Consider the following 13556-nt stretch of genomic DNA (forward strand, 5'->3'; position numbering starts at 1 on the left):
TGCTTTGAACTCTATGTCCAAAGGGTTGCTTGCCTCCATTTCATTTAGTTCTTTTTCTGGAGATTCCTCCTTTTCTCTCATTTGGGGATAGCTTCTTTCTCTCTCCATTTTAGCTGTCTCTTTGTATTTTCTTCTATGTATTAAATAGTACTGTTGTACCCCCTAGTGTTTTGTGGGCAGGAATAATGTAGAAAGTGTCTTGAGGGGTCCAGTGGTGCACTCTCTTTGTTCACTTGAGCTGGATGCTCTAGTAGTGCCCCTTCTGTGCGTTATTTGGGTTCTCCTGTTGTAAGTGGGCCTTGGTTATTGATGCCCTGTTTGTGGGAAGGATTTCCCCTCTGACTTGCTGCCAGTGAGGCTGGGGCTTGCTGGATTTTGCTCTGTTGTTGAATCTGGTCCCTTGGTGTATCTATCCTGGGTCTCCTGGAAGCTTCTCTAGTGCAGGTGAATGTGAATCACTGTCCCTGGGCAACCTGATTGAGGTCTGAGAGACTGAAGCCCTTAGTGGTCCAGTGGCCAGAGGCTGGATCTGGCTTTAGCCTCACACCTTGCTTGTCTCTATTCTGAGTTGTACTCCCTTCCCCATGGATCTGGTCCCGCAGATGTCAGCTGCAGGTGCTCAGGGTCGGCAGGAGCATGTGCACAGTCCTTGTGGCATGTGACTCCCTGAAGTCCCAGAGCCCACTGGCGTGCAACTCACAGTGTGGTCCCAGAGCCATGGCAGGGTCACTTGCAAGGTACTGCTGGTGTGAGACTCACGTCGGGGTCCCATCTCCTGTGGCAAGGGTCACCTGCAAGGCGCCTCTGGCATGAGACTCCCTGTGAGGTCCCAGAGCCCATGGCAGGGGTCACTTGCATGGTCTCTCTGGTATGAGATTCTGATTTTCTATTTTAAATCTAAGTCTTCAATCCCAGCAGGTAACTGTTTTATGTAAGCAGTAAAAAAGAGAGTTGACTTCTTCATGACACCAAATTAAATGTAGTTCCTCTACTGCCTATGGCAGTGATGGCGAACCTATGACACGCGTGTGAGAGGTGACACGCGAACTCATTTTTTTGGTTGATTTTTCTTTGTTAAATGGCATTTAAGTATATAAAATAAATATCAAAAATATACATCTTTGTTTTACTAAGGTTGCAAATATCAAAAAAAATTCTATATGTGACACAGCACCAGAGTTAAGTTAGGGTTTTTCAAAATGCTGACACTCCGAGCTCAAAAGGTTCACTATCATTGGCCTATGGCATCCTTTCTTGCAGTGATCAGCTCCATAAGCTTATGGGGATTGGGGGAATGGGAAGGGAGAAGAGGGTCACACAAACATGAAACTGCTTTAGGAAGTTATGTGACACTACAACATTACCCAAGATTTCACTAGTTAGTATAAATCTAGAGTCTTTTGTGGCCCAAGCAACTTACTTCCTATTTTGAAAGTTGTATAAAAGTTAAACAGTATAAAAATTTGTACATTTTCTATCACTTGTATTTATCTTCCAAAAATATTAATTTTAAATTAACTATTAGTATTATTAAATGTTTCAGTGCAGAACAGAGGATATAGGGTTCTCCGAGAATAAATCTCTATATTCCATACATGTTGGGTTTTTTGAGAGGTGTTGTTATTTTCGTTTTCCACTTGTATGCTCCTTAGCTTAGTTTTGCAATATGATAATACTAATGTCCATAATCATATATTGTAAAACATATATCCATACCTATGTGAATTAACACAACTTGTAAAATTCTAATCTGGCATTCAGTCAATATAGAGTAAGAAACTAGATTCATGTTCCCACTTTGTGGCACAATAAAAAAAACAAATATTTGGTCTCTGTCCCTAGTCCTGGCACACAAGTCCAAAATCCTTGGAATCTCCAGAGTGATAACAGTATCTTTTGTATGCTAATGAAATGACTGGTATCTGGGGCCCATAGGTGGCTTCAGGATGGGGACTGGTCACCAGAAAGGCCCAGGCATGATTAGAGGGTTGGAACTTTCAGCTCTACCCCACAACCTTTGAAAGTTTGAGCTAATCACCAATGGCCAATGATTAAATCAATCATGCTTACTGAACCCTTGATTAAAAACCTAAAATAACAGGGTCCAGGGAGCTTCTGAGTTGGTGAACACACGGAGGTGCTGGGAGAGTGATGCACTTGAAGAGGACATAGGAGCTCTATGTCCCTTCAATCACACCTTGCCTTATGCACATCTTCCATTTGGTGGTTTCCAAGTTTTATCCTTTATAATAAACGAGTAAATGTAAAGAAATAGTGTTCCTGAGTTCTAGAAGTAGTTCTAGCAAATTACTGAATCTGAAAGGAGGATGGATTGTGGAAACTCCAAACTTTGTAGCTGAGTCAGTATATGGGTAACATCTGGACTACATCTTGACTGAAGGAACCCATTATAGAGGCCTGACTATGACTCCTTACTTTTGGTAAAATTCCGTAGTTGAAATGAACCTAACCACATCCTTAAAGGAAAGAATGTAGGATGATAACATCCTTTCTTAACATCATGTTCTGTAAAATAGTTTTGTCAATTAAACGGTAACTAGAATGTCTGCATAAACATTATTTCACAGGCCCTTAGAATGGTCCACTGACTACAGAAAACATCTTTTGACCACCTGGGATCAACTGCTACCAATGATGATCGTGGGACAACTGACCTCATTCTCATTCCCAAGCCCTATACCCACCCCACAACCCCTATATAAGCAATCCACAAGAAACCGTCTAGGACAGTGATGGCGAACCTATGACACACGTGTGAGAGGTGACACGCGAACTCATTTTTTTGGTTGATTTTTCTTTGTTAAATGGCATTTAAATATACAAAATAAATATCAAAGATATAAATCTTTGTTTTACTATGGTTGCAAATATCAAAAAATTTCTATATGTGACACGGCACCAGAGTTAAGTTAGGGTTTTTCAAAATGCTGACACACCGAGCTCAAAAGATTCACCATCACTGGTCTAGGAGCTTGACTTCTCTCTTCTGGTGAACTCTCTTGTACACAAGCTCTTTTCAATAAACTCTACCTGCTTGATCTTGTACTGAGTTCAGTACTCATTTCTATGACATTGATATTCAAGAACATGGCATTCAAGGTCCAGTAACATAGCCAAGTCAGAATATGCCCAGGATATAACACAGAAGATTGGGTATCCTGGTACCTACTACTTGCAAGTGGCATCTGAAGAGAGTATAGTCTTGCAGAGATGAGCTCTTAAAACTGTGGAGTCGGACACTAATTCCAGGTAGGTAGTGTCATAATTGAACTGTGTAGGACATCCATTTGGTGTCCAGAGAGTTGGAGAACTGGTTGTTGGTATGGAAAAATAAAATACATACATTTGGTGTCAGAAGTATTGTGTATAAAAATAGTTTGGACACTTGAAACAACTAAAAACCAAACAAAATGTATGAAACAACAATTCTCAAGACCTTGGGTATCAAGCAGCAAAGGACGGTGATCCTTAAGAGATGAGAAGCAAAAGAAGTGTGCCCAGTGACTGCTCCAGTTTACAGACAAAAGAGTTTCCTGGCTGTGGTACAGGTAAGGGGAACTCAGACAGAGCCTGATGGTTTCCTGGAGTTGAGAGGAGACCGAACTCTGAGTCTGGATGGCTAATACAGCTGGAGTTCTTGGGACAGGGTACTAGACAGATGAGAGCTACAAAAAGAGAGAGTTCTAGAGTACTACAGAAGGTCCCCCCAGAAGGATTCAACTGAGTATTTACCAGTACATGTGACCAGAGGCCAAGGAAAGAACCATCAGAGAGGATGTTAGGAGCAATCCCTGAATCTTGGACAAAGCTGGGGAAAATGCATTTTCCCATCAGTTAGAGTGGAAAATCTCATCATCCACAGGGCACTGGATAGAGAACTCAGAAGCTGTACTTAGAGGGAACTAATGGCACTTACACGCCTACACTGGAAAAAAGAAAAAGTCTCATATCAATGACCTCAATTTACACTTAATAAATGAGAAAGAATGAAATCTATGAAAGCAAAAGAAAGGAAATATTAAAGATCAGACCAGAAACCAATGAAATAGAAAACAGAAAAACAGGAAAAAATCAATTTGAGAAGATCAATAAAATTGATAAACCTCTAGCCAAATTGATGAGAAAAGAAAATCGAGAAGACACAAATTAGCAATATCAGATAATACCAATACAGATGGTATAACCACTTTCAAAATAGTATGGCAATTTTTTAAAAAGTTAAACATATACCATAAAATCTAGCTATTCAACTCCTAGGTATTTACTCATGAGAAAAGAAAGACTATGTCCATATAATGCCTTATACATGAACTGTTTTCAGCCAAGAACTGAAAACAACTCAAATGTCCATCAACAGATGAAAAAAATCCTAATATATTCATGCAATAAAATACAAAGGAATAAATTACTGATTTGCACAACAGCACAAATACATTTCAAAATAACTGGCTAAGTTAAAGATGCCAAATAAAACAATGTACATACTGTATGATTCCATGTACAGTATATCAAATCATAGAAAATTCAAACTAATCTCTAGTGTTAATAAGCAGGTTGAATTAAATGATGAATTTGTCCCCTGCTTAGTAACTATACACAAAAAAAGTTTAAGTGATCTCTAACAATTACAAATTAACCTCAGAGATTGTAGGCAAAAAGCTAAGATGCCAATATCTGGTTCAGATATTTACAAAGATCTGTATTTCACTCTCATATTTAACTATATTTTTCCCAAAAAATGGTAGATTCTTTGCTTGAATTAAAACTAGCAATATCTTATGTAAATAAAGATCTTACCTGAACACTTTTCCTCCAGGTGTGTTGCTAAATCTGACATCTTCACAAAAGAGGACATGCTTTTTTGAAATTTTGCTTTAAATGTAATAGCCCTTATATCATCATCAAACAGGCACTCACAGGATGACCAAGGTGTTGTATGCAATTCTAGGTTTTCTGAGATGTAATTGTGCTGAACAAAAAGATATTTAAATTCCCAAATATAATCTTAAACAAAGAAATAAAAACAAAAAGTTATCAAAAAGGAAATAATATTGGATCAAAATCAGATTAAACAGATTGACCTGATTTAATCAGTTAAATACAACTCTTATCACACTAAGGAATTTGGGTATAAGAGACAAAACATGAATGTTTTAAGGCAATAAGATAAGGATGCTAGAGATAATTTTAATAAAAATTTTTTCTAAAATTTCATAGTCTCCTAAACAGTCACAATCCTATATAATAAAGAGGTAATATGCAAATTAACCCTAACACCCTCACAAGATGGCTTCCTACAACCAGGCCGGCAGGGAGGTGAGGGACAACCAAACAACTGAACAAGCAGGCTGTGTGGGGCGACCAGGTCAGCAGGGGGGTTAGTGAGGGACAACCAAACGACTGAACAGCAGGCTGCGTGGGCGACCAGGCCAGTGGGGGGGGGGGGGCATGAAGGGCAACCAGGCCAGCAAGGGGGGGCAGTTGGGTGCAACCAGGCCAGCAGTGGGGGGCAGTTGGGGGTGGCCAGGCCAGCAGCAGGGTTAGTGAGGGACGACCAAACGACTGAACAGTAGGCTGTGTGGGCGACCAGGCCGGCAAGGGGGGGCAGTTAGGGGCAACCAGGCTGGCAGAGGGGGGCAGTTGGGGGCAGCCAAGCCAACAGGGGGGGCAGTAAGAGGCAACCAGGCTGATGGGGGGAGGGACAGTTAGGAGCGACCGGGCCAGCGGGGCTTGCAGTTGGGGGCGACCAGGTTGGCAGGAGGGGCAGTTGGGGGCAAACAGGATGGCGGGGGGAGGGGCAGTTAGGGGCAATAAGGTCGGCACACAGAGGCAATGAGGGGCAATCAGGCCAGCAAGGGGGCGCAGTTAGGGGCGACCAGGCAGGCAAGCAGGCAGATGAGCGATTAGAAGCCAGTGGTCCAGGATTGTAAGAGTGATGTCTGACTGCCGGTTTAGGCCCGATCCCTAGGGTCAGACCTAAACCAGCAGTTGGACATCCCCCAAGGGGTCCCGGATTGGAGAGGGTACAGGCTGGGCTGAGGGGACCCCTCCCCACCATGCACAAATTTTGTGTACTGGGCCTCTAGTTTATTATAACCAACTGCTTTTCAGAGCAGCAAAATTTCATTTTGATATCTACAAAGATTTTTTTAATGATAAGGACATAGAAATGGACACATGTCTGCCATAATCAACAACTCTCACTGATTTTCAGTACCTTAGTTTCCTTATATAGCTAATTTTTCCAGAACAAAAAAATTTATTAAACAGTTGTACCTATTTTTAATTCCCTCAGTAATAATTCTAATTCTTAAAACCATAGTAGCACAGACATTATTGCCAAATAAGCACCCTATATAATAAAAGAGAAACATGCGAATTAACCATCCCTCTGCTATGCTCAAGCCATGCCCACCAGCCACACCCACCAGCCAATCAGGAGCAAGTATGCAAATTAACTCAACTAAGATGGCGGCGGCCACGGAGCTGGAGTGAGCAGGAGGAAGCCAAGCTTCCCACCTGTCCTGGCCAGTCCTGGGCTCCGCTCAAGGCTACAAAGTTTCAATTATAGAAGATATATAAATCCCAGAAATAAAAAGAAAAAGAAAAAAAGGAGAGGCTGGGAGCTTGGGTCACCGGGGGGCGTGGCCAGCCTGAAAACAGCCTTCAGCCCCTCACCCAGGCTAGCCAGGCACCCCAGCGGGTCTCCCCCACCCTGAAGGGGCTGTGGGCAGCCTGAAAATGGTCCTCAGCCCCTCACCCAGGCTGGCCACACACCCATGGGGTGAGGATCCCCACTCTGAACGGGGTGTGGCCAGCCTGAAAATGGCCCTCAGCCCCTCACCCAGGCTGGCCAGGCACCCCAGCAGGACCCCCCCACCCTGAAGGAGCTGTGACCAGCTGCAAACAGCCATCAGTCCCTCACCCAGGCTGACAAGGCACCCCAGTGGGGACCCCCACCCTAAAGGGGCTGTGGCCAGCCTGAAAACAGCCCTCAACCCCTCACCCAGGCTGGCCAGGCACCCCAGCGGGATACCCACCCTGATCCAGGACACCCTTCAGGGCAAACCAGCTGCCCCCCACCCATGCATCAGGCCTCTATCCTATATAATAAAAGAGTAATATGCAAATTGACCATAACAGCAGAATGACTGGGAATGACTGGTCACTATGACACACACTGACCACCAGGGAGCAGACGCTCAATGTAGGAGCTGCCCCCTGGTGGTCAGTGCGCTCCCACAGGGGGAGCTCTGCTCAGCCACAAGCCAGGCTGATGGCTGCCAGCACAGCAGTGGTGGCGGGAGCCTCTCCCGCCTCCTCAGCAGCGCTAAGGGTGTCCGACTGCAGCTTAGGCCTGCTCCCCGCTGGCAAGTGGACATCCCCCGAGGGCTCCCAGGCTGCCAGAGGGATGTCTGACTGCCAGCTTAGGCCCTATCCCCTGGGGAGCGGGCCTAAGCCAGCAGGTGGACATTCCCCGAGGGGTCCCAGACTGCGAGAGGGCACAGGCCGGGCTGAGGGACCCCCCCAAGTGCACAAATTTTTGTGCACCGGGCCTCTAGTATACTATATTAATACATTCATCTTTAAAACTATAATAAAACAAAAAGAGGTCTCTTTGCACTAAGTTTTCAATATTAACAGCTGTCTTTTTAATTTACCCCTTACTTAAGGTCAACATCTAATTCACATGCCCCCACCTACTTCCTAAGTTTTTATTATTTTGACAGTGTGTTTTTTTGTCAGAGAATTTTAAAACAAGTCAGAATATCTGTATAATGTTGCATCATTAGAAAAACCTAAATCAAAAACAAAAAAGGAAAGAATTGAAGCATATATTTTCCAAGTTGCTGTTTTAAACCAATCACTATTTTTAAAATAGCTCTCTTATCTTATGAAAAAACACACAGACAAGCTAATAAAAAAATAGCAGCCATAATCTCAATACACCCAAATAAAGTTAACATTTGTTTTCAATCTATTTCATTTTTACTTAATATTTCAAATATATTTTTACATGTCATTAAGTATTATTCCACATTATTTTAAAACCTGCATAACATGCCATTGCACAGATAGACCAAAATCTTAAAACTTATTAGAGCAATCCTCTATTTGGGGGCATGTTGATTGTGTTTTACTTTTCACTATTATAAACAGTACCATGATAAGTACATTTTTAGCTACATCTTTATGCATAGCCATGATGTATTTCTATAAGTGTAATTTTTAGGTCAAAGGCATTCCAAATTCTAAGGCTTTTGTATGGATTGCCAATTGTTCTCAAGAAAGGCTTTGCCAATTTACATTTCCAAGAGTTTATGAGAGTCATTGCCTCCCATATCTTCTCTATTAATTTCTTAGGAGAAAAATAATCTGTTATTTTATTTGTGTGTCTTCAATTACTAGTCAGAGTAATTTTTTCTTATATTTATTGGCCATTTCTTCTTTGGGGACTTGCTTGTTCATGTATCTTTTGCCCATTTATCCTTTATAAATATATTTGTCTTTTGCTTATTGCATTATATTCTGATAAAATGAAACTTTTTTTCTGGTTTTTCACTTGTTGTTTAAGTTGTATATTATAATTTCTATATATAGTATAGTAGTTAATGTTGCTGCATTTTATTTAGCCTATTAACTTTGGATTCCAAATAAGTTTGCTTATATTTTCTTCTACTACTCATTGTTTCTTTTTAAAAACATGTTTGAATCTCTAATGTATCTGTGATTTATTTTGGCAAAAATATAAATTATATGTTTTATTTTATTTTTTCCTCAAATTTTTAGCTAGATATTCCAAACATTACCTAAAAAGATAAAAGTTTGCTTTTATTTTTAAATTATAAGATTAAAAAAATTTATTGTAAAATATTTAGATAGTAAAAGAAAATGGAATTAATAGGTGAAATAAGATTGACCATGGTTTAATAAGCTGGATAATGGTACTCTATAAGTGTTTGAACTTTTCCATACTAAAAGGTAGAAAAAATAAAAGCAGATTTCACTAACACATAACATTTTAACTAAAGGTATAAATAAAAAATAAAAACCACATAATATTACCATACAGAGATAGCCACTGTGAGCATTTTAGTATCTATTATTTCCAGACTTTTAAGTGTAAATACATACTTATATATCCACTTTTATTAAAATAGGGTCCTATGCTGCAGGAAGTTTTATAATCTACTTTTTTTAAAAATATGTTTTTATTGATTTTAGAGAGAGGAAGGGAGAGAGATAGAGAGATAGGAACATCGATGAGAGAGAGAGAGCGTTCAGTTGCCTCCTGCAGACCCCTTACTGGAGATCGAGCAGGCAACCCAGGCATGTGCCCTGACCAGGAATTGAGCTGGGAACCTCTTGTTTCATGGGTTGGTGCTCAACCACTGATCAACACTGGCTGGGCTATAATCTACTTTTTAAACTAATTCCCTTTTCCTCTCTCCAGGCTAGTGCACTTACATGTGTTTGCTAGTGAACACAAATGACCCCTTTCACTGTTCCCACACCCTCTAAAATATGCTTAGGCATTCCTATTTGCATGTTTCAACCCAGTCCTCTAGGCCACAGTTGATGGAATCAGATTCCATCCGGCCAATCAGATTCTCTTTGCTGGAAATTTGGAAATGGGGCTTATCTCTTAAAAATAAAAGTAAAATTAGGAGCTACAGAGTAATCACCTGCTTTTCGCCTGGTTGAGAAGCAGAGAAAATTAGCACTGAGTGAATGAAGCAGATATATGGAGAAGCGGCCTGGACCCACAAAGCTGTTCAGCTCAAAGTTCCAAGTCCCCGGGAAACCCATAAGTCTTCTTGCCTTATGTGTTATGAGATACTCCATATTTCAAATATAACTCCCTCAATTAAGTTAACCAGAGTAGAGTTCTAGTTCTAACTACAACCCCTCAGTGCTCAAGTTTAAATATAATTCTTAATGCATGCCATGGATTGCAAAATCTTCATGTGCATGCATTTTTAACTTTTACAATTTTTTCTATTACTTGAAACAAGTGAAGTTATTTCCTCCTCCAACTTGAGTACCTTCTTCCATAAAGATAGTGGGAATTTTGAAAGGTTGCCTGATCTGTATTTTATTCTTCATTCATTCATCCACAAAGATAATATTTACTAGGGCAGGCATAGTGCTGTGTAATGATGACACAATGGTGAATAAGCTATTCATAGAACTTATAATCTACTGAGAAAATTAATTAATTATTAAGCCAGCCAATAGGCTAGAATAATCCCAATTGTGTTAAGTGGCACAAATGAATACAAAGAGTGATCTGATGGAGAGTGGCGTGTATACACATATGGGAGGCTTCCCTCAGGAGATGAAGTTGGAGCTGAGAGAAGGAGCCACGCATGAAGGAGAGATGCAGGAAAAGGCATTCTAAGCAAAGGAAACATGAAAACTCAATTTACTGAGGCAGGAAAAGGATTGGCATGTTCAAGTAACAGAAAGGAGTCATATGCAGGTTAGGCTAGTAAGTCTGAGGGAGTATGGTATTGAGACAATTTGTGATACATTTCTATATTTGAATCATGAATTAAGGGTATAACTTGGGGAGCCAGAATCAGACTTCTGATCAAGATGGTGGAGTAGGTAAATGCGGTACTCACCTCCTCCCATAATCATATCAAAATTATAACTGAACAACAGAACAACCATCATTCATGTCCACCTAAAATCTGGCTGAATGGAAGTGGTACAAGTAGAACATAAAGAAGCCACATCAACCCTGGTAGGAGAGGTGGAGATGCAGAAAGAGATGGTCCCGCACCCACAAGTGGAGGATAAAAATCAGGAGGGATGTCTCAGCTGCAGAGGTCCCAGCTGAAAAGCGAAGAGTCCCAGCCCCACACCAGGTGCCTTAACCCAACATTCCAGTGCCAAGAAGAGAAGTCCCCACAACTTCTGGCTGTGAAACCCAGCAGGGATTGAGGCTCAGTGAGACAGAAGTAGCTAAAGTCCCAAGTGGTTCATTTTAAAGGGCCCACACATGAACTTACTCAGGGTCACTCCCTCTGAGCTCCAGCACTGGGTAAGCAGTGCAAAGGCCATCAGAGACATGTGGGCAGGAACTGAATTGTCTGGCATCAGGGCAAGATCTCAGGGGATAAGAGGCAGATTTCTCCCAGACAGAAGTGCTGGCAGAGGCCATTGTTCCTTTGATGAGACCTACCCCCCCTCCCCTCTCACAGAGCTGGTGGTGGGCACTATATCTGAGTCTCCATCAACCTGGCTAACACTGTTTGACCCATCCTGTTGATTCCCTCAGGCCACACCCCACTCAACTTCCAGGCCCAGCCAAGATGGTTCCAGTGCCTTTTCCATAAAAATGGCTTGTCTTGGCTCAGGCTTCAGACTTTCCTAAAATCTCTCAAATAAGCAGCATCTAGCATTAGCATGCTCTATACATTTCACTAAGTGGCCCCAGCTTAGCACTAGTAGCAGCCAGACTTGGTTGATAGCTTGCCCTCTCCTGGGAAACTCCAAGCTCAGCACAAGTAGCAGCCATCTGCAGGTCAATTTATAGCTCACACCAGGTAGGTACAGGCAGAAAACAGGTGGCAACTGACCTTGGCCTGCACCTCCTGGGAGGCCTCAGAGCCAGCACACACTTCAGACCATGTTGAAGCACCAAGCAACCACCTCCACAAGCAACACACTCAAGGGAAGGACTCAACAAGCACCAAAGTCCTGCTGAAGTAAATCCTGCTCTGTAGGGTGGACCCTTGAACAGCTGATCCTCCAAATGGTAGCAGCCAGTGCTTGCAGTCAGTTGGCCAGGAGGTAACTCCCTCCCATTGCCATGCCAACAGCAATCAAGGCTCAACTACCACAGGAGGGTGTTCACAACCCAAAAGGGAGTGCACCTGGAGTGCCCAACTTGGTGATCGGGAAGGCTGTGCAACTAGACCAGCTGTGGGCAAACTACGGCCCGCGGGCTGGATCCGGCCCGTTTGAAATGAATAAAACTAAAAAAAAAAGACTGTACCCTTTTATGTAATGATGTTTACTTTGAATTTATATTAGTTCACACAAACACTCCATCCATGCTTTTGTTCCGGCCCTCCGGTCCAGTTTAAGAACCCATTGTGGCCCTCGAGTCAAAAAGTTTGCCCACCCCTCAACTAGACCCAACAGAATACCTACTACATTAGGCCAATTTACCAAGCCCAGGAGACATAGCAGCTCTACCTAATACACAGAAACAAACACAGGAAGGCTGTCAAATGAGGAGATAAAGAAACATATTCCAAATGAAAGAAAAGAAAAAACTCCACAAAAATCTATAATAAAAGCATAATATGCTAATTAGACCAGACATCCTTCCAGACGACCTTCCAGATGAAGCCATGGTTGCAAAGGAAGCCTGGGTCCTGGGTACCTGCCAGTGGCCAGAGGGAAGCCCGAGTCCCAGGTGCCAGAGGGAAGCCGGTGCCGGCAGCCAAGGAAAGGAAGGCTACTCTTGCATGAATTTCATGCATCGGGCCTCTAGTGACTAAATAAAATGCAGATAACCAATCTACTAGATGCAGAGTTCAAGACAATGATTATAAGGATGCTCAAGGAACTTAGGGAAAGAATGGTTGAACTTAGCTATAACTTCAAAGGCATAAAAAAGGGTAGGGAAACCATAAAAAACAACCAGTCAGAAATGAAGGATACACTAACTGAAATGAAGAATAATTTACAGGGAATCAACAGTAGAGTATATGAAACTGAGAAATCAGTGATTTGGCATGTAAAAGGAAGCAAAAACACCCCATCAGAACAGGAAAAAGAAAATAATAATCTAAAAGAAAAATGAAGCTAGTGTAAGGAGCTTCTAGGACAACTTCAAGCGTACCAACATATACATCATGGGGGTGCCAGAAGAAGAGAGAGAGCAAGAAATTGAAACTTATTTGAAAAAATAATGAGAGAAAATTTCCCTAACTTGGTGAAGGAAAGAAACATACAAGTCCAGGAAGCACAGAGTCCCAAACAAAATGAACCCAAAGATGTCCACACCAAGACATACATCATAATTAAAATGCCAAAGGTTAAAGACAAATAGAGAATTTTAAAAGCAGTAAGAGAAAAGCAATTAGTTACCTATAAGGGGGGTCCCATAAAATTGTCAACTGATTTCTCAACAGAAACTTTGCATGCCAGAAGGGATTGGCATGAAATATACAAAGTGCTGAAAAGTAAGGCCCTACAACCAAGATTATTGTAACCAGCAAAGCTATAATTTAGAATCAACAGACATATAAAGAGCTTCCCAACAAGAAAAAGTTAAAGGAGTTCATCACCACCAAACCAGGATTATGTTGCAGGATCTTCTTTAAGAAGGGGGAAAAAGATTTTTAAAATATGAACAAGAATTCCTAGTTGAGTAGCTCAGTTGGTTAGTGTCCTTCTGATACACCAAGGTTGCAGGTTCAATCTCCTGTCACAGCACATACAGGAAGCAACCAATGAAAGCATTAATAACTGGAACAACAGCCCAACTGTTGTGGCTCAGTGGTTGAGCATTG

The 13556-nt window shown here is 41.7% G+C and overlaps 1 protein-coding gene across 3 annotated transcripts in view; it reads right to left on the bottom strand.

Moving 5' to 3' along the window:
* Positions 1 to 13556, bottom strand: part of SHLD2 (shieldin complex subunit 2) — a 121865-nt gene that overhangs the window by 23014 nt on the left and 85295 nt on the right. For all 3 annotated transcript variants that reach the window (XM_070433194.1, XM_070433193.1, XM_070433192.1), the window contains one exon: positions 4819 to 5025. In XM_070433194.1, coding sequence (XP_070289295.1) covers positions 4819 to 5025 — 207 coding nt within the window. The remainder of the gene's footprint in view (positions 1 to 4818; positions 5026 to 13556) is intronic.

Source organism: Myotis yumanensis, unplaced genomic scaffold (genome assembly GCF_028538775.1).
Source record: "Myotis yumanensis isolate MYYU_CA2020_CCGP unplaced genomic scaffold, mMyoYum1.0.hap1 SCAF_13, whole genome shotgun sequence".
Taxonomy (NCBI): Eukaryota; Metazoa; Chordata; class Mammalia; order Chiroptera; family Vespertilionidae; genus Myotis; species Myotis yumanensis.